The 24,407-nt window shown below is 33.9% G+C and overlaps 2 protein-coding genes across 3 annotated transcripts in view; one reads left to right on the top strand and one right to left on the bottom strand.

Moving 5' to 3' along the window:
- LOC111046492 (choline transporter-like protein 1) overlaps positions 1–14,551 on the top strand; it is a 103,162-nt gene extending 88,611 nt beyond the window's left edge. The window contains exons 15-17 of one of the 2 annotated variants that reach the window (XM_022332053.2): positions 2–91; positions 5,694–5,786; positions 12,752–14,551. In XM_022332053.2, coding sequence (XP_022187745.2) covers positions 2–91; positions 5,694–5,786; positions 12,752–12,805 — 237 coding nt within the window. In that variant the 3' untranslated portion in view covers positions 12,806–14,551. Of the gene's footprint in view, position 1; positions 157–5,693; positions 5,787–12,751 lie in introns of those variants that run through there. The other variant, XM_039427663.1, reaches the window with a different exon arrangement.
- Positions 14,552–17,479: 2,928 nt separating this feature from the next.
- The window catches only part of LOC111046493 (protein LSM14 homolog B), a 30,364-nt gene continuing 23,436 nt past the window's right edge, over positions 17,480–24,407 (bottom strand). Inside the window, exons 9-11 of the mRNA XM_039429373.1 lie at positions 23,928–24,147; positions 22,651–22,898; positions 17,480–19,118 (exon numbers count right to left, since the gene is read on the bottom strand). Coding sequence (XP_039285307.1) covers positions 19,114–19,118; positions 22,651–22,898; positions 23,928–24,147 — 473 coding nt within the window. The 3' untranslated portion in view covers positions 17,480–19,113. The remainder of the gene's footprint in view (positions 19,119–22,650; positions 22,899–23,927; positions 24,148–24,407) is intronic.

Below are 24,407 nucleotides of genomic sequence, written 5' to 3'. Positions count from 1 at the left end.
GAAAGATGGAGTCCAACACATGTGGGTCCCTCTGACACTCGTGGGTATTTTCGCATACCTTGTTTCACACTGCTTCATGACTGTTTATGAGGTAAGTTATTTTTAAAATCTAATTATAGAGTCTGATTGGATTAATTTACTTTGATTAGCTTAATGGGTGAGTTGATGAATTTTGTAATCAGCAATTCTCGTTTATTAAATATCTGTGTTGTTATGAAGGTGATAGTGTGAAGCATATCGAATGTAAACGAATGGTATTTTCAATACCACTACCTAATTTATTCAAACAATTTGAGAAACTAGTTTCGTTTGTTACGCCATTATCTATATCTAGTAAACTAGTTTCGTTTGTTTAAGCCATTATATCTATATCTAGTAAACTAGTTTCGTTTGTTAAGCCCTTATCTATATCTAGTAAACTAGAGGTATAACAACCGAAACTAGTATATCAAATTGATAAATTATTGGTTAATATCAAGTCGTTTTTATTCAATCTCATTTATTATTCCAAACACACACAATATATACATCATTGTGATGTATTCAGATTATAGAGTGAGAGTAATTTTATTGTTCTTCATTTATGATTATGAAGATTATAATCCGTGAATACCATTTCAATTATCCCCTATATTCCGTAAATACAATTGCCAAACACACATTTATATTCAGTTATATTCCCAAACACACATTTGTACATGCTCAAGTTATTACGTTTACTTATGCCTGTCTATAGCGAGGCCCACGTTGTAATGACACTATTTGATTAACACTGGTGTTGCCATCCTTGTTTATCATTCGACAAAGCAGATAGCACTATCCTTCTCTAGCTCCGCAACGTTGCCAGATTGTTTTTTTAATAATGTAGAAATATAATTAATTAATAATAGATTCAGTTATGAAAAATATATTATTTATTCATTGATAAAAATGAGGAATAAAATATAATTGATTATTTTCAACAAGAATGAACCGTTAGTATTACAGCAGATATACCGGCTCAGCTATCCTCTATAGAGGGCAGTGACAAGGTAGAGATTCAGCAACGCTGTTCTCCTATCTTTCTCCACTGCCATTATAACGTGGATTTCACTTAATAGAGTCCCTATAGTATGGAAATTCTAATTTCTCATGAGAGGCGTTGTACTTATAATAATGTATATTGCTTCACTATATCATCTCTCAATGTTCTTTATTATTCATGACACATTACAATAACTTACCCTGAAAGTTACAGTATTATACCTAGAACAGTCTTCAACTTATTGAAGGGTTCCCATACATATGAGTCACACTTTATATACAATGTTGTTTTTGCTTTCCTTTCCCTATTACCATAGGTAAGGAAAGTATTGCTTTCCAAAAAAAAAATTAAGGTACCCCAAATTCAAGTTTTCTATACGTTTCAAGGTCCCCTGAGTCCAAAAACATGATTTTTTAATTTAATGTTTCCAGAGACAAGAGCACCCTGAGCTCGCCTATCAGCACTAGCTACTCCAACATGGTGAACTACCATCTGGGCTCCATTGCACTGGGTTCCTTCCTGATTGCCGTCATCCAGTTTATCCGCACCATCCTCAAGTTCGTCGAGAAACAGGTGAAGGGTCAGACCAACGAGGTTAGCCGCTGCGTCTTCAAGGCCTGTCAGTGTTGTCTCTACATCTTCGAGAAGTGTCTAGCCTTCCTCACCCGAAACGCCTACATTGAGATTGGTGAGTGTGGTGCGGTTCAAGTAAAACTGGCAGCATTGGGAGGGTCTTTCTAGATCTCAGTTCATCAAGTGCCTATTTGATCATTTCTTGAGATACTGTTAAGCTTTCATTGGGAGGGTATCAATTTGTGCAGATCTCAGTTCATCTAGAGCCTATTTTGACAATTCATTGATGTACTGAGAAGCTTTCATTGGGAGGGTGTCATTTCGTCGAGATCTCGGTTCATCTAGTGGCTATTTTGACCATTTCAAGAGATACTGAGATGAGTTGGAACCCGGGACCTGGGAAGTTGAGCCGTATGGTTCGTGAGTCTCACGACATAAAGTTTCCATCAATTTCACTTTCCATTACGAACTGCTTGTTAATGATCACTTTTTATTTCTTTTATCACGAGATTACGACATAGAAGTCTTATTTTTATGATTATAAGTGATCTTTCATCATAAACGTTTTTATGGTTTTAGTGAGTAGAATTTAATAACTTCCAATAGTTACTTACTTACTAATAAAAATTAAACTGGTATGTCGTAATTTAAGTAATGAAAAGTGATCATGTTTTCGTTTTAGGCACCTACACCCTTGCCCAGTGAGGTTAACGTTATAAAGTCAGCACTTGATTAATATTGGTGTTGCTATCCTTTTTTCATTAAAAAATATGGTTTATTGCAAATATGAATGAATTGATGAATTGTAACCCAGTAAATAGAAAATAGAGGCTATTGCAAATGTAAAATGAATCAATAAATTTCAATCTAGTGTTGGAAAATATGGATTATTGCAAATATAAAATGAATTGTGGAATTATTTTAGTTATTCTAATATTTATTTATTTGTGGATACAATTATAGCAAATCATAAATATGATTAGGAACGAACAACAGGCCTGGCCTGAATTGTAAGCCAGTGTTAGAAAGTATGGTTTATTGCAAATATAAAAATAATGAATTGATGAATTGACCTATTAATTTGTATTGTTTTGCAGCGATCTACGGAGTGAACTTTTGCACGGGAGGCCAGCAGGCTTTCAAAATGCTTGTGACAAACGTGTTGAGAGTAGCAGCTATCAACTCGGTCGGAGATTTCATTCTGTTTTTGGGAAAGGTTTTCGTGGTCGCCATCACCCTTCTCATTGGAACATTCTTTATTGAGGTAACTCGAAAAATAATCTACCGTCAACACACATTGCATGAAAGACATGAATATCAATTCATTTACTACATTCAATTCTTCATTTAATTCAATTCATCTATTACAATTAAGTTAATGTATTATTAATTTATTGATTCAACAGGCACAGCCCAAAACTGTTCCTCAATAACCCGAGTTTTTATTCATATACTAGTCCAAAAAGGAGATAATGCTTCTTTCACTTACTAAATTCGTGTCCAATTTCCAATGCAAACAGTGCTTATAGATTTGAATCCAGATGGATTGAATAACAAATTATCTTATAGATGTTGCAATTTACTGAATTAATAGGTTAATGAATAAACGATTATTGAAGCTCTATGACTAATTTTTACAAGGAAATAGTTTTTCAACAGTACCTAATGATAGGTATCTATTATTGAAGTTCTAAAGTCTTGAAACTATATCCTTGTTTGGTGTATGTAATGTAGTATAGGCCGTGAGTTATAACTTGAACCTTCGACTCCCACCACATGAGACTCAACTATGTATTTTTTTCAGGGTGGGGGAAGAGTTTGGTTAATTTGTTCTCGGCAGCCGGCTCCATCACTTTAAACATTTTATATACTGGCCTTATGAATGCAGAGTGAGAGGGGAAGATGTATGAGAGAGACATTGTCACCCCCACCCCTATCACGCTACCGTTTGAGGGATTGAGGTTCATGTTATAACTCACGGTCTATATGAAATTTCCTCATTCACTTTCTAAGATCTAGTATTAATAATAAATAATTAAGATATAGATCTAAGTATTAGAACTTTACATGTGTTGTAAAAGCTGTGAAATGCTCCACGAACCTACAACACGTAAATACTGTCGTGAAAATTGAGCGATCAGGTTTAGGTTTTGGATTGAGAATATGCTTTCTATAAATTCAACTCTGTTGTATGAAATAAGAACGCGCTACTTTCCTTTGAATTTCTGCTCTATTGGACATGAAAACAAACCCATATTGATTCTTACTGGAGTGTTCACATCGGAAGAATGATCATGCGTGAACAGTCTCGCATTAACCAATAGTATCAAATTGGCTTTTTCATTCTTGATAATGGCCGAAACATGTCGTGACTAAATCATTTTAAAAAGGTTTCTCAGATTTCTATTTTCATTTAGAACCAATGGTATTCTTTTTCTGCCCAACAGAGAAGAAATTCATTGGAAAGTAGGGTTTTGAAGTAAATAGATGTTATATACAACTGATGATATGCCTTGAGCAGCTTTTGTTCGAATAAAACCATTCAACTAAGATAACGATTGAGATATTATTTATTGGCAATAATTTCATTTAAGCTGTAATATGTATAAGAAATATTTAAAACTACACTTTTTGAATAAATCTATTCAACGTGGATCAAAAAACGATTGAGTTTATTATTTCGTTCAATACACTTTGTTTTTGTAACCGATTTTAAATTTGTTTTACAGAAAGATGGAGTCCAACACATGTGGGTCCCTCTGACACTCGTGGGTATTTTCGCATACCTTGTTTCACACTGCTTCATGACTGTTTATGAGGTAAGTTATTTTTAAAATCTAATTATAGAGTCTGATTGGATTAATTTACTTTGATTAGCTTAATGGGTGAGTTGATGAATTTTGTTATCAGTAATTCTCGTTTATTAAATATCTGTGTTGTTATGAAGGTGATAGTGTGAAGCATATCGAATGTAAACGAATGGTATTTTCAAAACCACTACCTAATTTATTCAAACAATTTGAGAAACTAGTTTCGTTTGTTACGGCATTATCTATATCTAGTAAACTAGTTTCGTTTGTTTAAGCCATTATATCTATATCTAGTAAACTAGTTTCGTTTGTTACGCCATTATCTATATCTAGTAAACTAGAGGTATAACAACCGAAACTAGTATATCAAATTGATAAATTATTGGTCAATATCAAGTCGTTTTTATTCAATCTCATTTATTATTCCAAACACACACAATATATACATCATTGTGATGTATTTAGATTATAGAGTGAGAGTAATTTTATTGTTCTTCATTTATGATTATGAAGATTATAATCCGTGAATACCATTCCAATTATCCCCTATATTCCGTAAATACAATTGCCAAACACACATTTATATTCAGTTATATTCCCAAACACACATTTGTACATGCTCAAGTTATTACGTTTACTATGCCTGTCTATAGCGAGGCCCACGTTGTAATGACACTATTTGATTAACACTGGTGTTGCCATCCTTGTTTATCATTCGACAAAGCAGATAGCACTATCCTTCTCTAGCTCCGCAACGTTGCCAGATTGTTTTTTTAATAATGTAGAAATATAATTAATTAATAATAGATTCAATCTCAGTTATGAAAAATATATTATTTATTCATTGATAAAAATGAGGAATAAAATATAATTGATTATTTTCAACAAGAATGAACCGTTAGTATTACAGCAGATATACCGGCTCAGCTATCCTCTATAGAGGGCAGTGACAAGGTAGAGATTCAGCAACGCTGTTCTCCTATCTTTCTCCACTGCCATTATAACGTGGATTTCACTTAATAGAGTCCCTATAGTATGGAAATTCTAATTTCTCATGAGAGGCGTTGTACTTATAATAATGTATATTGCTTCACTATATTATCTCTCAATGTTCTTTATTATTCATGACACATTACAATTATTTACTGAACATCGATCTGAAAATATTGTTTACATTGTTTATTTATCTCTTGTTTCTTCAATTCTTTACGAAACAAGTCCTGTATCTTGATCTAAAAATAGTGTATTACTGTATTGTTCATTTATTTCCCAATATTTTGTTTCAGATGACCATTGATACAATTTTTATTTGCTTCTGTGAGGACTGTGAAATGAATGACGGAATCAGCAAGCCCTACTTCATGAGCAAGGGATTGATGGTAAATAACAAATTTATTCTCTATTTAATATGATTTGAAAAATAATATCATTACTAATTTCAACTAACTCAACAAAACTTAGATACAGATATCCTAGTAAGCTTGTAGATTTTCTCGTCTTGTATTCATATTTTTTATCAAATACTTTTCTTAAATGTTTAACGTTATAAGCCTACATGAAATGTTCACACTGATTTTCAAGATCTGTTGATTCAATGGTTCAGCAATTCAACAAATTCAATGCAATTATTCAATTTATAAAAACACACAAAACAAACAAAAACACACAAATCTAACTCTACTCTTCAATTTCACTTTCCATTACGAACTGCTTGTCAATGATCACTTTTCAATACTTCAATTACGACATAGCAGTCTGTTTTTTATGATTAAAAACAAATTTTCAATATTATAAAAAACATAATTTTTATGAGTCAGCTGTACTCATATTTGTGGAGCGCACAGTGTGTTGAAGATGGACATGGCGTCCGGAAGCGCTCCACAAATGTGAGTAGCTAATAAATAGCTTTTAACTAGTAGTTCTGTGAACAGTAGACCTCGCACTCAGTACGTTACATTGACCTGTTTTTGTTTTCTCAAAATTAATAAATAATTTATCAATTTAAAATGTCTAGAAAAAATCCTAAATAAACATAAAGCTTTCTGTCCTATCGTACCGTGACGTGTTGTCCCAGAATGTGAGTGTGAGCCCTGTTATCAGGTCTGGCTGCCGTCGATACACCAATCCAATCAACCCATCAGAGAACATTCTGTGTTGTGTTGGCGAAAAATTGGTGTGTTGAAATTAACAAAATAAACTACCATAATACTGATTTCCTACACACTTCATTCCTCACTTTTCATGATTTTAGAAATCAATTTTTTTTCAATAATATTTGTTGCAATTTTGATCATCAGATTAAAAAAGAAAAATGTTTTCTATCAATAACTCCAAACTAGAAACATGGCCTCTGCTTATTTGAAATGCCTTGCTTCATGCCAACATTATTAATTACATTTTTTGATATCTCATTAATAATTCATTATCATTCTGTAGGATTTACTTCTACAATAGTACAGTTACTAGCATTGTTGATATAATGTGCATGTATATATTTCTTTCATGATGTTAAGCATTTCTTTCTATACGAGTAGTTATACTGTACGATGTGTTTCAAAAACAGTGACTCGTCTTTGAGTAGTTTTTTTACAGGAAATAACTAAAATAATATGGATTGTTCATGAAATAACAATTAGTAGAACGTGAAGAAGAATGATGGAAAACTATGCGTTTTATGAATCTCTGAAAACTGAAAACTTCCAATAATTTTGAACAGTTTTATTATTATTTATTTCCTGTATTATAACTGAGATCGTTATCTTCTTTAAATGCCTGGTTGCCTGGTACCTATTTTCTAAAATTTTATATTCTCTCGTCATGTATTAGTATATCCTATTAAAATGCTTATTTTTGTAGGATGAAAACACCTTACCCTACCCTATCCATTGCTTGGTCTTATTTATGCATTTTTTTCTGTCTACAGAATGAATTTTTGATACTTATTTATTGATATTATTGTATTATTGTTATTTTAGCATTCTGTAGTCTTGTTATTAATTATTGCATTAATTATAGAAATTACAGCCAGTTATTATTAGAATCTAATTAGATTGAATTAATTAATTCCACACAGTATAGAAATTTAGATTCCAACATGTGTATTCAAGTACTTTATTATTCTTTATTCATTTATACAATTATCAAAATGATAGGGAGAGGAAAAATAAGGTACCGTAACCTTGTGTTATTCCTTTCCCAAATTTAGATAACACATAGTCTGAAATAGGTTCTTGTAGTTCTTCAATTCTCAAAATTTTCAGTCCTCAAGTATTTTCACAAAGTAGGTTTTCAAATTTAGATGCTTCAAAACTAAATATAGAAGAAATATTTCACATTATTATAACTAAAATAGTTATATCAAGAATATTGTAATTCAAATCCAAATAAATTGCTTTTTCAGATAACATATCATTGAAATTGAGCGCTGGTATGCCATAAAATTTTTCTATTTTATTCGCACTAGGAATTTAATGGTGCATTCCTCTTTTAATGAATGTTTCACTTATTTATTAGTTATATTATTATAAAACATAAAGTATCACAATAGAACAAAGTAAAGTAATTACACTGCAATTTACCTCAATACGAATAAGAATGATTGATTGATTGATTAAATACTGTTGGTCAGGTTTCTAGGATACTGAACTCTTATTAAAGATAATGGACCATTGAATCTATAGGTTCAATGATGCATTAGATTGATAAGTGTCCTTGAAACCGGGCCATATAGGCTATATTATTTTTTTATATTTGTACACATCAAAGCTCTGAAAAATCTTCTTGCCAGAAGCCAAAGTGATCTGGTATTGCGATCATTCTGATATATAATTATTATCATTCAATATATTTTATTAAATTTATTTTGAAAGAAAAACACACATATGTTGTCAAATTCTACACAGTTTTATGTGGTAGAGGACCATGGTTTCGTGACCACACCGGTCACATTTTCAAGCTGACGGTTCTAGAACATTGACAGTGACTCGAATTTTTAAATTTATTTCAAGTAATATTCATTGGCATTTGATGAATACTTTTCTTAGTTGACAGCATCTATGATAACTCATCAAGCCCATAAAATCATATACTTTGAGGCTTTTACCACAATCTTGTCAGAATATTTTTTATTTTAAGAAAATAGTATTTTATGATTGCCTTTGCAATCATGATATTGAAGAAAACTTCAGTATGATGAATCACCAGATATCAACTACCACCTTTATTTATTTACATTATTATAAGAATAAATGTGACATCCTATAGAAATCATATTCAGTCTATAATTGAATGAATAAATTAGTGCCGGTCGCACGTACTTCGGTTAAATTTTAATCGTGATTGATTCCACGAGAACCAATCAGAGAAACCGTTGTTTCAAAAAAAGCCTTCTCTGATTGGTTCTCGTGAAATTAATCACGGTTAAAATTCAACCGGCTTTTGTGCAACCGGGCCTTAGTGTTTCATTATTTTGAATGTCATTAGATTCCCAATAATTTATTTCTTCTATAATAAGCACGTTTATTAGCATGATATTTAGCTTGGCTTTCAAGTTACCTATCTACCTATCCTGAAGATTCCACTTTGGGAAAATTTTATTCATAAAATATATTCTGAATTAGTATGTATATCCTACATGTGGTTCAAAATTTATTCTATGTATTGCTGGCATTTATGTTTATATATTTTTCCTTTCTCCTTCACTCGTGCTATTAGCCAAATTCCAGCGCTTGCCTATTTCAAATATTCGCTAGAAAGTAAAGGTTCATTTATTATAACTTTTAACTGACGGTTCAACTTTCATTCATTTATGGCCGGGACACACATATCCGCACCGAGCCCGCGCTGCGGCACGGCCGTGTGACGGACGTACTACGGCGAGTGAGAAAACAAATGCTTTCAAACGTGTAGGGACACATACTACCGCACCGCGTCAGCAACGTCACCGTGTTTGTTGCCCGAGCCGTGCCCGCGCCGTCACCGACTAGTTCAGTTTACTTTTTGACGGAGACGGTGCGGGCTCGTTTAACATAGAGAGTGAAAAACTTATTGAAGAAATACGGAATTTTCCAGTTTTTTACGATCAAAGTGATGAGAAACATGGTTGAACGGAAAATAAGTTTAACCAAAAGAAAAAGTATATAACCAAATAATAAGTCAAGCCAAAGGTATGATACGCATCATATAATAAATAATAAGATAAACAACAAAAAGTATAAAATAAGGAGGAACCCTTGACTGTGTCTTACATCTTAAATTTAAAACCAATTACGTTTAGATACATGAGGCAGAAGATAACAATTTTATTGCTTATATATATTTCCGATACATGACTGATTGTGTTATTGTTATGCACCGAAATATATACCAGCACTATGATTCTCATCTTCTGTGTCTACAGGTAATTGGTTTAAAATTTAAAAAAAAATTTAAATCAGATATAACAAGCTTTAATAGTGTTATATTATTAATAATAGTTGAACACATTCAGAAATCAGAGCACAGTAGCACTAGAGAACTGAGACACTGCTGCCGCTCGGCTGTCGCACGGATATGTGTGTTCTCCTACCACCATCACCGTGTCACGGACGTAGCTCGGCCCTACCTCGGCACAAGCTCGGTGCGGTTATATGTGTTCCGAGCTTTATTCGTATGGTTTTGATGCCAACGTCAGCCTTGAACATTTTTTTAGGAAATAAAAATCAGGTCTTAAACTCTCGTCTTCAAAACATAAAATATCAGTCTCATGTCTAGCCTAAAAATAAAAATATTCAGTTCTTCTTCAATTGTGAGTCACTCATAATTATATTATTAGCTGCTTTAACCAGTTTACAGCTCTGTTTGTGGCTTCATGCAGCTCTCTGAGTTCATTTCAACTGAATTTTAATTTGTAAAGCTTTTTTGCGTTTATTTCGCTCCCTATAAAATTACTTTTACCCCTTACTATAATGAGGTCCACGTTATAATAGCAGTGTGTGATTTGCAATGGTGTTGCTATCCTTGTCTATCGTTCAACAAAGCAGATGGCGCTATCTCTTTCACGCATTGCGATGTTGTCACATCGTTTATCAACAATGTAGAAATTCAACTAATTGACAAAATAGTTAATCTCAGTTATAAAAAAATATTATTACATCTTTAACAAATATATTTTCTTGACAAATAAAATATGATTAGCTATTTTCAACAATAATGAACAGTTAAATTTATCAGATATACCAGTATGAGCTGTTTGGGTGGCATGGCTGAGATCTGGCAACCCTTTTCTTCTATCTTCCTACACTGCCATTATAACGTGGACTTCACTATAGGATATTATTATCCTTTTATTGGACTAACCAACATTGTTGGCCTACCTATAGGTAGGTATGAGGTCTACGTTATAATGGTAGTGTAGGAAGATAGGAGATCAACGTTGCCAATCCTCCGTCTTGTCAATGCCTTCTATAGACGGTAGCTGTTTATTGATGTGATATCAACTGTCTAGTCTCGTTTAAAATAACCAATTATATTTTATTAAACAAGAATAGCTATTTATGTATTAAGAGCGTAATGCGCGACTTTATCGCTCGCGCAAAACAGTTATCACGCGACGCGAAGCGGAGCGTGATAATTTTGCAAGAGCGATAAAGAAGCATTACGCGCGAATCACATACAAAATTTTTTCTCCAACTGCCCAAACCTTTTAAATTACTTATATCGGCGGAGTTACAATTACCGACTTTTTAGGTTAAGATCTGACTTTTTGGTGAGCTGCTTACCATCAGCTGACTAGGGAGCGTAAAGAAACTCTTCTGCGCATGCGCGAATGATTATCGAGCGTAAAGAAAATCTACTGCGCATGCGCGGATGGTTAGCGAGCGAAAAAGTAGATTCTCTTCAGAAATAAGCTGTTTTACGAGGAGAATTGAGTATGTAAAATCTTTTTTTTATCGCAGTTGTAGAAAAATTATATTTTTGAATAATTTCATAATTAAGATGAAATATTTCTTAATTAATTATTAATTCAACATTATTAAATGACGATCTAGCAACAAAGCAAAGCGAGAAAGAGATAGCGCTATCCGCTTTGTTGAATGATAGACAGGGATAGCAATACAATTGCTAAACAAACACTGCCATTATAACGTGGACCTCACTATATAGTATTGGACATTTACTCAGACTCTCAGTTGAATGGGAGTATTGATGTTTCTTATTATGGGTTAGCTATAAGAAATGTTGACAGAAGTGAATTTCTCTATACTAGTGGGAAAGAATCCATTTAATATGGTAGTTGGGTGAAGTGGAGTAATTATCTATTGTCTATGAATAAATAAGTAAATAATTTGTAGCTAAAAGTAGCAGCATTCTATAATATAGAAACAACTCCGGGCTTGGGTTCGATTCCCGCTATTCCGGGCATTAGTTTTGTATAATCCCTCACCTTATTACTCGCGTATAAGCCACTTACTTATGTGGGAATCATCTTTCTATCTGGCTTATGAACTGGCTTATACACGTACGGGATAGGAAATTCTTGAATGATGCATCACGTCTGAACTACTGGACTGATTAATTTGAAATTTTGCATAAGATATAGATTCTATAGATTCTTAATTTACCGAAGATGGTTATAGACCTATTTCAAATTCTTCAAGATTTCAGTACATCAAGTTTTCAGTTTGTCAAGTTTTAAAATGTACCCTTGCGAAGCACGTGTTACCTGCTAGTAAATAATAAAGTAAAGAACTGGATTATACACTTACAGGATAGGAAATTCTCGATTGACGCATCACGTCTGAACTACTGAACTGATTAACTTGAAATTTGGCATATAGATTCTTAATTTACCGATGATGGTTATAGACCTATTTTAATTCTTCAAGATTCCAGTAGGTCAAGTTTGCAGTTTGTCAATTAGACCCTTGCAGAGCACGGGTTACCTCCTAGTTAGCAATAGTTTCAATACTATTTCGGAATCGAAGGACAAGGATTGTCATTTTATTAGAATTTATTTCAATTTATAACATTGAATCTAGGGTATGAATTGAAATATCCTAATGAATTCTACACATAGTTTACAACTATGGAAACTATTATTTACTTTGAATACCGTGTACTCCAAATTAAGGTTTGAAGCAGTTTTGTGCAAATGTCTGTTGTTTTTACCTGCATTGTATTTGCATGTGAATAAATGAATAATAATAAATAATGAACTCCACTCTAATATAATCCTATGTTATGTATTGTAATATAATTTGTTCTATAATAAAAACTACAACGACAATAACCTCGTCCTATAATAAATATATGTCTTTCATTGCAAGTATTTGTACTAAACTGTTTTTTGTTTCAATTTTTTCAGGAATTTGTCGAACACAGCCAGAAAGTATTGTCTGTTGGAGACGGTCAAAGTTAAACTGCACAATTTTAAATTTTGCTACTAGTTTTAAGACGATGAAAATGGAAGCTGACATCTGCAGCAACCCAATTTTGTTTGTTTTCAAGTACGGTACCAAGTTTACGTTCCAAGGTCTGAAGAGAACAATATTATCATAAGACTGTTTGTACTACAAAGAATTTTCCATATTTTTACTTCCTACGTTATTACAGCTTCCTCACTTGTATTTTTGTACTGATCTGACGAACAAGTTATTACATAATACAAATTAATAGTATTTAGTTAGATTTTAGTTTTCTTAGTGTATTGAGATTTATAAAGATTCAAGTTCTTATCTGTGAGCTAAATATCGCCTGTGTGGAACTCGCATTTGATTTTAAATATCTAGATGTGGTTGTATATTTTAATACAGTGAAAGATCAGCCAAATGTAGTTAGTAATGTATTCCCATTTTAAGAATTCTATGATACTTTTATCTATTATGAGAAATAATATGTTGAACTGTGATTACTGATGTGAATGCTATTATTGAAAGTAATGTAATTCAATTTTGAGTAACCAGTAACATAATAAGAAAGTACCTACTTTTAAAAAATCGAAGAATTCCTAATGAAGTAAAAGGCTATTCAGTGTTAAAAACGGAATTTTCACCTTAATTATCAAACTTTCAATTAATTTCCATATTCATCTGCTTCCAATTTTGAAGATCAACAAGGAAGTACCTACTTTTAAAAAATCGAAGAATTCCTAATGAGGTAAGGCTATTCAGTGTTAAAAACGGAATTTCCACCTTAATTATAAAACTTCCAATTAATTTCCATACTCATCTGCTTCCAATTTTGAAGATCAACAAGGTTTTTATTAATTTAAATATACTTCCTTACTTTTATGGCTTCCATTATATTTATTTATAGATTTATCTACTCTTTTTTGTCGTTGAACATTGGAAAGTGAAACAGATTATCCCAAAATATCCCAAAATAGATTTCTTTCATAAAATTTGAGCAAAACATTCCAAGGGTTATTTTTTCATAAATATCGTATTTTATGTTTGAAAAAAGAACTACCTATACTTTTACTTTGAATAATTAAAATTTATTGGGAAGTTTACTAGATTATACCATAGAGAAACAATAGCGTAAGTTATGCTATTGTTTCTCTATGATCATACTGTTTATGCTGTAATGATTCAAACTGTGCCTCTAAAATAATTGTTTTTCAAGAAATACAGTATGCCTATAACATGAAAAATTAACTTAACTTCAAATATTCAAAGTCTATAATTATATCTGGTGTTCAATTACTGTGTTTATTCATTCCAGCTTTATTACTTATTCATTGTTGTTTTTCTCATTTCTATTATTATAGGTAAAGTAGTAAAAGTGAACAATTCCTCAAGTATTCAAACTTCTTGACATATTGTTGTTGGTTTAATTAATTTATTTAATGATCAAATATTTTGATGTTGCCTGCTATTTTCTTATCAGTATTCATTTTCAAGTAAATTGTTTTCATTTTTAGTTGATTAAAATTTTGTTCAATTGTATTCCATCAAATTAATTCAGTATATTCATGTATAAATTTAGAATAATAGTTATAAATAGCATTAGTTTTGTTACACATCAACACTATGTATTGTTACCCGTTGAAAATGAGTATAAATGTTTTCAAATACAATGAATTATAAAGCCAGCTTAGCATTTTATACTATGATTTTTATAAAGTTTATCAATATTGTATTTTTCAATAAAGAGTTTTGATAAATGATTGTTTCATTGCGTTTTCTCAAGTTGAACTCATATTTTTGTATGTACTGTATTTAAAAAAGCAGAACCCTCTCAAAAATAGATTGTACCAACTGGTTATTATGCCGTTTTGTGTAGAAAGAAATTACAATGATTTTTAAGATCACTAGAAAAACTTTAGATAAAACTTAAACCTAGAAGTGAGTAAGTTTATTTCATTTTTAATATGATGAAAAAATCTTGCTCAAAAGAAATTTTAGAATTCTACCATGGCAGAAACAATCCTGACCAATTTACTACTGGGTTGAGTAAATTGCCAATGAGACTAGGCGCTAAAAATTACTTACCTACTACCTCCTGGAATTTCTGACTCCCCCTGTTCCATAGATTTTTGGCACACTGAATTCTACCAGGGCGACAGAAACATAGAAGAGGTACACACTCTCGACCCACCTACCTCTTCTTGTATTCTGAATCCCTGTTCCAAAAATTTTTGTCATACTGAATTCTACCAGGGCGACAGAAACATAGAAGAGGTACACTTTCGACCCACCTACCTCTTCAAGTATTCTGACTCCCTGTTCCAAAGATTTTTGTCATACTGAATTCTACCAGGGCAACAGAGAAACATAGAAGAGGTACACTCAACACTTTTATGTGTTGATGGTTGCCTATCCATTGAGTTTGAAGGCGTAGAACAATAACTAAACCTACTTGATCTATAGCTTGACCTCAATTGTTTTTTATTGTGAGATTTACTTTAAACTTCAGAATTGATTGAAAACAGAATCACTGATTGTCAATCAACTATAATGCTGTTAGTATAAAAATAATTTGGATTTCCACCCAAATTATTAATGTAATGTTTCTTTTAAATACTCAGACATTGTTTAATGCAATTTTGTAATTGTTCTTTGACAAAAATAAATTATTTATTTATAAAGTGAATCTCACTTTAGACAAACAAAGCAAATCGAACCAATGTTCCTAACAAGTGTTGTACAATAATATGAGACGTTTCGCTACAATACATGCTGAGTTATTCACTAAAACATGAAATCTTTCCTCTATTCACAGATCAGAGAAATCACTCATTTTCAAATGTTTATAACTGAAAAATAGGAGTGAATTTCGCCAATTTGATGTCATATTATTGTTCATCTCGTCAAGTACTATCTATTCGTGAAAGTTTGAGCGATTGCAATTTTTGACCAATTTTGCAAAAATCCATGGATTTCATGAAAACTGCAAATCTCCCAGATTTGGTTGATATTCGGGCTATGGATAGAGGTTGACCTAATAAGTGTTGTGCTATAATATGAGACGTTTCGCGAAAATACAGGGTGAGTTATTCACTGAAACATGAAATCTTTCCTCCATTCAAAGATCAGAGAAATCACTCATCTTCAAATGTTTATAACTCAAGAATAGGAGTGAATTTCGCCAATTTGATGAAAAATTATTGTTCCTCTATCATTCCTGAGAGTTAGAGCGATTTTAATTTTTGACCAATTTTGCAAAAATCCATGTTTTTTTATTCAAGGATTTCATGAAAAATGCAAATTCACAGATTTGGTTGATATTAGGGCTATGGATAGAGGTTGACTTAACAATAGAGCAGTGCCAGTGATACAGGTTGGAATAGAGGTGATTTATGTCTAGTATGATGAGGTACACTTGTAACTTGTTTGGATAATGAGTAAATATCGGGTACCGAGCTTCGCTATGGAGTACAAAAGCATAAAAAATTTATTACGAAAGAAGAAATTATAATAACATTCATAGTTCATACAGAAATGTTCTATATAATCACAGTAAATTGAGATTAATTCCCAGAGGAATGCAAAAATTTCCCTCACAAAGGCCCAGTTGCACAAAAGCCGGTTAAATTTTAATCCTGATTAACTTCACGTGAACCAAATCAGAGAAGACCATTTCAAAAAGATGGATCTACTGGAATTAATCAGGATTGAAAATAGCCCGGCTTTTTTGCAACCGGCACTAAGTACCTGATTGAATAATTACAAAAGTTCAACAGCTGAGTCATAATTTTGACACAGTCCCACACACATGAACCACTATCTCCGTAAACAAAGCCGTAATGCATTCGTGTGACGTCAGCACAGGTAGGGCTTTTACACCAATAAAAATTCGTTGATTTCAGCTGATCTATATCAGCTAGAGTTTATATTGGTGTAGGAGCCCTACCTGTGCTGACGTCAAACGAACGCACTACGGCTTTGTTTACGGAAGCAGTGCATGAGCTCGCTCACTCACTTCCATCACCAACAGACGACGAAATAATTTATTATCATCTGTTTTTCCAAGGATGAATTATCCTTTTAATGTCCTTCAGCGAGTTTTCCCAGGGATGAGACCTAGTGCAATCGAATCTTTATATTATAAACCTACTATGTTCTGAATTTCGTGAGAATCGTTAGAACAGTTTTCGAGATCCGGTAGAATACAAACATCTAAACAGAAGTTGCTTGTTTAATAGTATAGGATTCATGACTGTAGCATAGATAAACAATAGCGTAAGTAGATATCCCATGGTATAGGGAATTTATGTCGCAACTTTTACTGTTATCTCAAGCCGATTACTGTCAATTTTTACTGTTTTGTTGAGGTGATAGTGTATGAACGGCACAATTTGAGAGACTACCAGCGTCACACAGCTGCATAGAAAAGAACTACGTGAACTATCGGCTTGGGATAACAGTAAAAGTTGCGACATAAACGCCCTATACCATGGGATATCTACTTATGCTTTCGTAACATATTTATTATTATTCATTATTACTGATTGTAACATAATTATTACTATGAGTGAGGATCGATGAATTATAGTGGGTTCACTTAAAACCTGTCAGCATTGATTGAATGTGTCCCATTGATGTTATCAATGAAAAATGCTGACAATGGAAAGAATTGAATTAAGTACACGTGCTTATGATGGCAGTTTTATTAAATCAAAAAATAGGAAGTACAAAATCATATATTATAAATTTCATTTTCGATAGATGCGGCCGAGAAAAGAAACGATAAAATCAACAACTCTTATAAATATAGTTTTCTTAGAATAAATAGTATTTTATTAATTACTATGTTTTATTATTATATCAAATAAAAACGAGGTTTAGCTAACTGGCAACCTTATGTCACATCATGTTATAACATCTATTTTAATAATAAAATTATCACATTTGTGCAAAGTACTTCCTTTCGCCAACTACAGTAGTATCAGGACTGAAAATAGTTTTTCCGATTTTTGGAAAATCATTTTTCCGATAGTAATTGGTCGTCAGTCTCCCTTCGAGTATTATTTTCTCATTCTGATAATAAATATTTAATTATTAGCCACCATTTCATTTCATTTCAACAGTTGCTTAATACACATTATTAAAATTGCATTTCTACTTAAATAAATGATCATAATAATTATTACACAACTGAATAAACATGCGATATACAAGTCTACTAGAAGAAAATAGCATCCATCAATAGCCTTAAAACATATTCAAAGGTGGTAGATGGATCTTAATTCTCTGGAAATTTAAATTAAAATTACAATAATATCAATCAAATTGATATAATCTGTGTAATAACAGTGTGGTGGAAGGGGGGCGGGGTAATAACTTGAACAAAAATAATTAATCAACTCATTAACATGGGAAAATAAATAAGAACCAAAATTAGCAAGTCGAATCGTTAAAAAAAGAAAATCATTCAAATTCATTGATAAATGAAATCTTAACAATTAAAAACTAGAGTGAAAAGAGATGATATCATGTGTGAGGTTACCCAACAGACCGCTTCAAGCTGTCAATAAATTCTCAATTTATGTTCGACTTGTCAGTTTTACCCCACTGATAACATTCTAATGGTGAGAATTGCAGGGCTGAGCGATAGGGGAAACCAGTTTAAAACGTTTAAAAATGTATGTTTTACTGCTCAGATAGAAAATAAAACTTCAGTGTATCTAACAACAAACAAAAAAGTACCAAACTCTTTTTCTGTCACAAGCAAACATTTTTTGCTAGCTGAGCAGTAAAAGACATACAACTTCTCCAGCGTTACTAGTTTCCCCGATCCTTCAACCCTCCAATTCTGATTAAAAATACTAAATACATTGTACAGTCATTTCCAAAACTAGTCAAGACACCATTATCCCCTCGATAAGGTTGTCGACGACATACAGACTCCACACCTAATTTTTTATAAAAAAAACGAACTAAAACAAAATAAAATCCTTCATTCTTGTTAACAACCTACTCTCTCATTTTACGCTACTATTGCGAAATCCAGCTTCTTCCCTTCAGGGATACCATCCTTTCCAAATCCACTCACAAGAGTCTCCCTGTGACTACCAACACAAATTGCCTTACATTCCTATGAGAGAGAGAGAAAGTTGTCGAATATTGCTACACTCGTCCTGTCTCTTTCTGTCTGATCTCTGCCTAAAACACTGTTCTTTTCAAACTTAAAATCACTTCTTTTCGTTGCTAATACACTCTTTACTCAGTCTGCATGCCGCCTATAAAGCCATTACTCTCATATCTTCGATCGTGCTCGTTTGGATTATGCTGCAACAGAAAACAAATTGGAGTTAGCACAGTTCACAAAGTTAACAACGATATCTAAAGGTACGTACAAACTTATGCGCCGCGAACGCGCATCTTGCACTCTTCATCAGCTGTTGATAAGACAACGTCTGTACACTGACTTTGTATCCTATATTATTAAACGAGCAATTTCTGTTTATATGTTTAGATGTCTATATGTTTATATTTCTGTATGTGACCGGATCTTGAAAACGGCTCTAACGATTTTCACGAAATTTGCTACAAAGCAGGTTTATGATATGAAAACTCGATTGCACTAGGTCTCAATCCTGGAAAAACTCGCTGAAGGACATTAAAAGGATAAATACGTCCTTGGAAAAACAGCTGGAAATTTTGTCGTCTGTCGATGCCGTAATGGAAGTGAGTGAGCGAGTGCATGTGTGGGTTATTCCTCAGCTGATCTCACAAGAAGACTAATCCAGCAGAAAAACAATAGTATATCATTCTAAATCGAATTCACAGTATATCTATTTGTAATTATTGATGATGTGTTTGTTTTTTGAAGTGTGAATAAATTGTTATTTTGATGAGTGATAGTAGCTTAACCTAGATTTTGATTTGGAATGTAGTATACATTTGAAAAGGGACAATTTTGAGCATAAGCCTGTTGTGCCTCCTCATATACTGTAAATAATAGTTGTACGACTGAAAGAATATATAAACTATAAATTAAATCTTTCGTTACAAATTTTCTATGCTTTTACACTACCGAGCGAAGCTCGGTCCCCCGATATTTATATCTGTATCTTACTGTCACTATACCGATGCAGATATAACCAGCTGATAAAAAGCGCAAGGTGAGCGTTCGCGATATTTAGATATCGCGATCTGTATATAAACATAGAAACCTACGAGATTGCAGATGGCACATCACTCTATGTTTAATCAAAATTTCAGAGATAAATGCAATATTTATGTAACCATGCGAAATATACAGTTAATAACTGTTGCAAGCTTTACGAAAAATCACTATTCAGAGGGAAATTTGAATTAGATTTTGACTGATACTTATTGAGTTTTTCAAAAAATCGGTATCTAGAAAACTTAGGTTGATATGAGAAATTTGACTGAAAATTGTTTACTGCATGTAGATAATTTCATGTAGAATCTATGATCTTCGACTATTAAACCTTTCGTGGGACACTAGGTATATGTAAATAAATTCAACATTTTGCAAGCTCTATGAAAAATTACTATGCAGAGTGAAATTTGTCCGTAATGAGTTGATTATTATGTCAGTTTAAAGCTTTAGAGCCACACAGACAGTGATCTGCAATCCCATGGGTTACTATATCTGTAATCTAAATCGCATAATCTTGGATATAGAAACCTATAAGATAGCGAATCTCTATCTGTGCGGCGGGTCCTTAGGGTCCCATTACACAATCACAAGTATGACTAGCAAGTTTACCAGAGATTGATAATGATGTAACAACCGAAACCGGTATCTCGATTTTGAATAAATCTGTGGTTGAAGTTGGACAATATCTAGTTTTTTTATCCACATGTATGACCATATATCAGGTCACAGAGACCTGCAAGTTGACCTGGTATCGGCCGAAATCCAAAGACATGCAGAGAAACACGAGGCACGACAACGTCGAGGTAATCAGACACTCAACTACAGTACAATACAAAATAAAATATACACTCAACTAACATCTAAAGCTTGGTTTTCGTTTGTGCGTAAATGCCGTCGTCGACCACGACAGGGAGAGAATCTCAGACTGGGTAGATTTCAATTTGTCTACATAACCTAAAAGATTATGTCCAATTATGTTTTAATGGGGCAGGTTGAGCTTATACTTTTTAAACTTTCAAATGGTAATATGTTGATATTATTCATCATCATCATCCACGGCTCTACAATCCAAAACGGATCTTGGCCTCCTCCAGCAATCGCCTCCATTCTACTCTGTCCATGGCAGCTCGTCTCCAATTTCTTACACCAAGCCTCCTTGCATCTTCAGTGACTGAGTCCATCCATCTCAGTCTTGGTCGACCAGGGCGTCTTCTTCCTTCCATGTTGTAATTGTTGATATTATTAGAAATGTTTAATTCTTTAATAATAAAGACAAATAATGAAAATTTATTTGATCAGCTGTTTTAGCACATTTGAAATTTGGACAATATGAATGTCAACAATGCTTGCCGTTGTTGACTGCGGAAATTTACGCATAAACGAAAATGCACCTTAATGCTTCTTTCTTGTTCAAGAATTTATGAAGTTGAACATTCACCAAAAATAACGAAGTCAAAACTATATTTTTGGAAAGTGAATGAAACATTCATGATACTGAGAAATGGGGCCCTACAGGTCTCTTCACACGTAGCGATACGTAGGTAGGAATATATCTTCGGAGGACGTAGACGACGTATCTCCTAATGTTAATCAATCTGTCCATTTCAAAACAGCATAGCGTGGATTTAACATTGCGAGATAGGACGGCTACGTCTTCCGAAGACGTATTTCTAGCTAGGCTAAGCTAGGTGTGAAGAGACATTAAGTAATACAGAGTGAGTGCGGCATCTTCATAATTTCCTTTTCTGAAATGCGGATTATTCAGTTAGTTGATGACATAGCGGAGTGCTAGTAGTCACTTTCCAGAGGGGTGACGCCCCTCTGGAGGGGTCAGTCGCCGTTATGCGATGGAACAACGAGGAGTGTGCGTTCATTCGTTCCGAATGACTGGTCAGTGGTTGCAGCAAAGCGCGCCTACCAGAATCGGTTCAATTTAGCCTCGTTGGCCCGTGTTCTAGACCGGAAATCAATTTTTCGTGGATTACTACGTTTAGAAAAACATTTAGTACAAGAAAACGAAGATCTAAAGTTCCATTAGATCACGTGAAAACATAGACAGTGAGAGTTTCAATTTCGCTAGCGTTCAGCAAACAAATATAGGCCTACGTCTGCCCTTGGACTATACTTTCGTTCTGTGAGGATGATTCTTCACAAAGAACTTCATTCCCATCCATACAAAATGGATATGGTCTATAAAAAGGCTGTTTGGAAAGAACACTTCCCAGAATGCCTTATCTCAATTAAATGCAATTATTTGCAATGACCGGATCAATCTCCTAATTTGCTGCCCCCGTGTAATTTTTTCTGTGGGTTTTTTTAAATCCCGTGTCTATGTGAACCGTCCTAGGACCCTCTAAGATTCAAAGAACAACATACAGGTGGAAATTGCCAAAATTACGACTAAAATGCTTGAAAGGGTGATATATCAAATACTAGAAATAGTTACTCTTGTGTACAGAGTGGGGAACGTCACCTCCATGATACACTCTTCAAAACTAAATTAAACTCAACTTTAAATACAAACTTACATTCTGAAAGTAGAACTTTTCTGACACTTGCAATGCGGTTTATCAAGTTTTGAAAAAAAGAAATTATGATGCCGCACTCTGTATTTTTAATCATTACGATAAAGTACTGCTTCTAGCCCGACCGCACAGTATTGCTTCTAGCCTCTGGCCTCTGGTTAGTTACCTGGATCGCCACTGCCGGCGGCCAACGGCTGATGCAGACTGCGGTTGTTGTAGCGCTGCCAGTTGTGGTTGTTGTTGTAGTTGCGGTTGTTGTAGCCGCCCCCGCGGTGGTAGCCCTGGTTGCCGCCCCTGCCGCCGCCCCCGTAGTAGCCGCCTCGGCCCCTGAAGTTGCCGCGTCGCGCCGACGCCACGCCAAACGTCTCCGAGTTCAGCTTGCGCTCGGTACGCCAATCGGTGCGCTGCGAACGACTAAAAACAAACACACAAATTCTATTAGAATATACAGAAAAAAAATTATTTTACAAGAAATAATAGCCTACAAGAAATACGTTTTGTAGAGTACCGACAAAAAGAACCTAACCTAACCAAGAAGGGGGATAAAAATGATGTTGCTAATTATAGACCAGTAGCTCTGCTCTCATCTTTCTCGAAAGTTTTTGAACGGGCTTCTCATACTCAGTTCAATAATTTCTTTGAATATCCTCTTTTTTGCAAGTCACAGTTTGGATTTAGAAAGGGCAGATGCTGTTTTCGGAATTAACCAGGGTACACTTAAGGCTAGGGATAACTCTGAACAGGCTATGGGTATTTTCTGTGACTTGTCGGGAGCTTTTGATAATGTTCAACATGATCTTCTATTGCACAAATTGAAATATTATGGTGTAAATGGGAAGGAATGAATACTCATGGTTCCAGTCATATTTATCGGAGAGGTTCCATAGAGTGTCAATATCTATTGGTAATTGAAATATAACTGGCTACAACCATGAAGAAGAAAAAGAATAAGAAGATGGTATACGATGTATGGGTAGTTCATGTTCCAAGTTCAAGCAGTCTTTTTGTTAACTCAAGCCAATTACTGTCGACTACTGTATATTATTAAATTCATCAGATCATGAAAAAATTGAGATATAATTATTGATTATTATTAAAAAGAATAGATCAGATATACCGGGATAACTTGAATAACAACAATCTACCATAGAGGGCGTTGGAATAAGAAAATTTGAAACCATGCCATCCTATCACTTCCAGTGCCTTTCTAACTTGAATCTCACCATAGTTACTACAGTCATAGTCTATTATTCATTTTCTATATGATACAATGAGTGAAAAACAGTCAATGGTGTTTTGTGCAACCAAAATGCATCGGTTAGCGCATATCTCGATTAAAGTATAGCATTTAATCGTGATTAAACATTAACCGACGTACGTGCAACTGGGGGATAGTCTATTATTCATTTTGTAGATGATAAATGAAACAATGGTGAGACTGACCCCTTGCTGCGTTCGACAGCCTCACAGCTGATATTGTCAAAGAATGACTTGGCCTTGTCATAGTAGATGGGAGCATTCGCATCCCCCTCTCCGCCCTCCTCGTGATGCTCACCACCCCCCTCTCCTGTCTCGTTGCCGGCGGCTGAGTCATCCTTCTTCTCTGTCACTGTCGCCGCGGCGTCCCCGTTCACCGCTTCCGCCGGTGTCGTGTCCGAATCTCCTGAAACACAAACACAAGTTGAATAGAATGTTTTGAAGGACAGAGTTGAAATCTAGCCAGTGGATGCAGTCCAGACAATGAATGTTTAGAAGAAGGTAACCCAACCTAACCTTTCTATTTAATCAAATCAAATAGTTTTATTATTTGTTCTTGAGCGAGTGCTCATACAAATAGGAGTCGAAATTTGGATTCAAGTTAGAATAGCGTTGACAAGTAAGAGTACTAAAAGCTTTCTGCCTATCAACCTCCCTGAGTACAGC

Source organism: Nilaparvata lugens, chromosome 5, assembly GCF_014356525.2.
Source record: "Nilaparvata lugens isolate BPH chromosome 5, ASM1435652v1, whole genome shotgun sequence".
Taxonomy (NCBI): Eukaryota; Metazoa; Arthropoda; class Insecta; order Hemiptera; family Delphacidae; genus Nilaparvata; species Nilaparvata lugens.
This window is presented reverse-complemented; position numbering and strand designations above follow the sequence as displayed.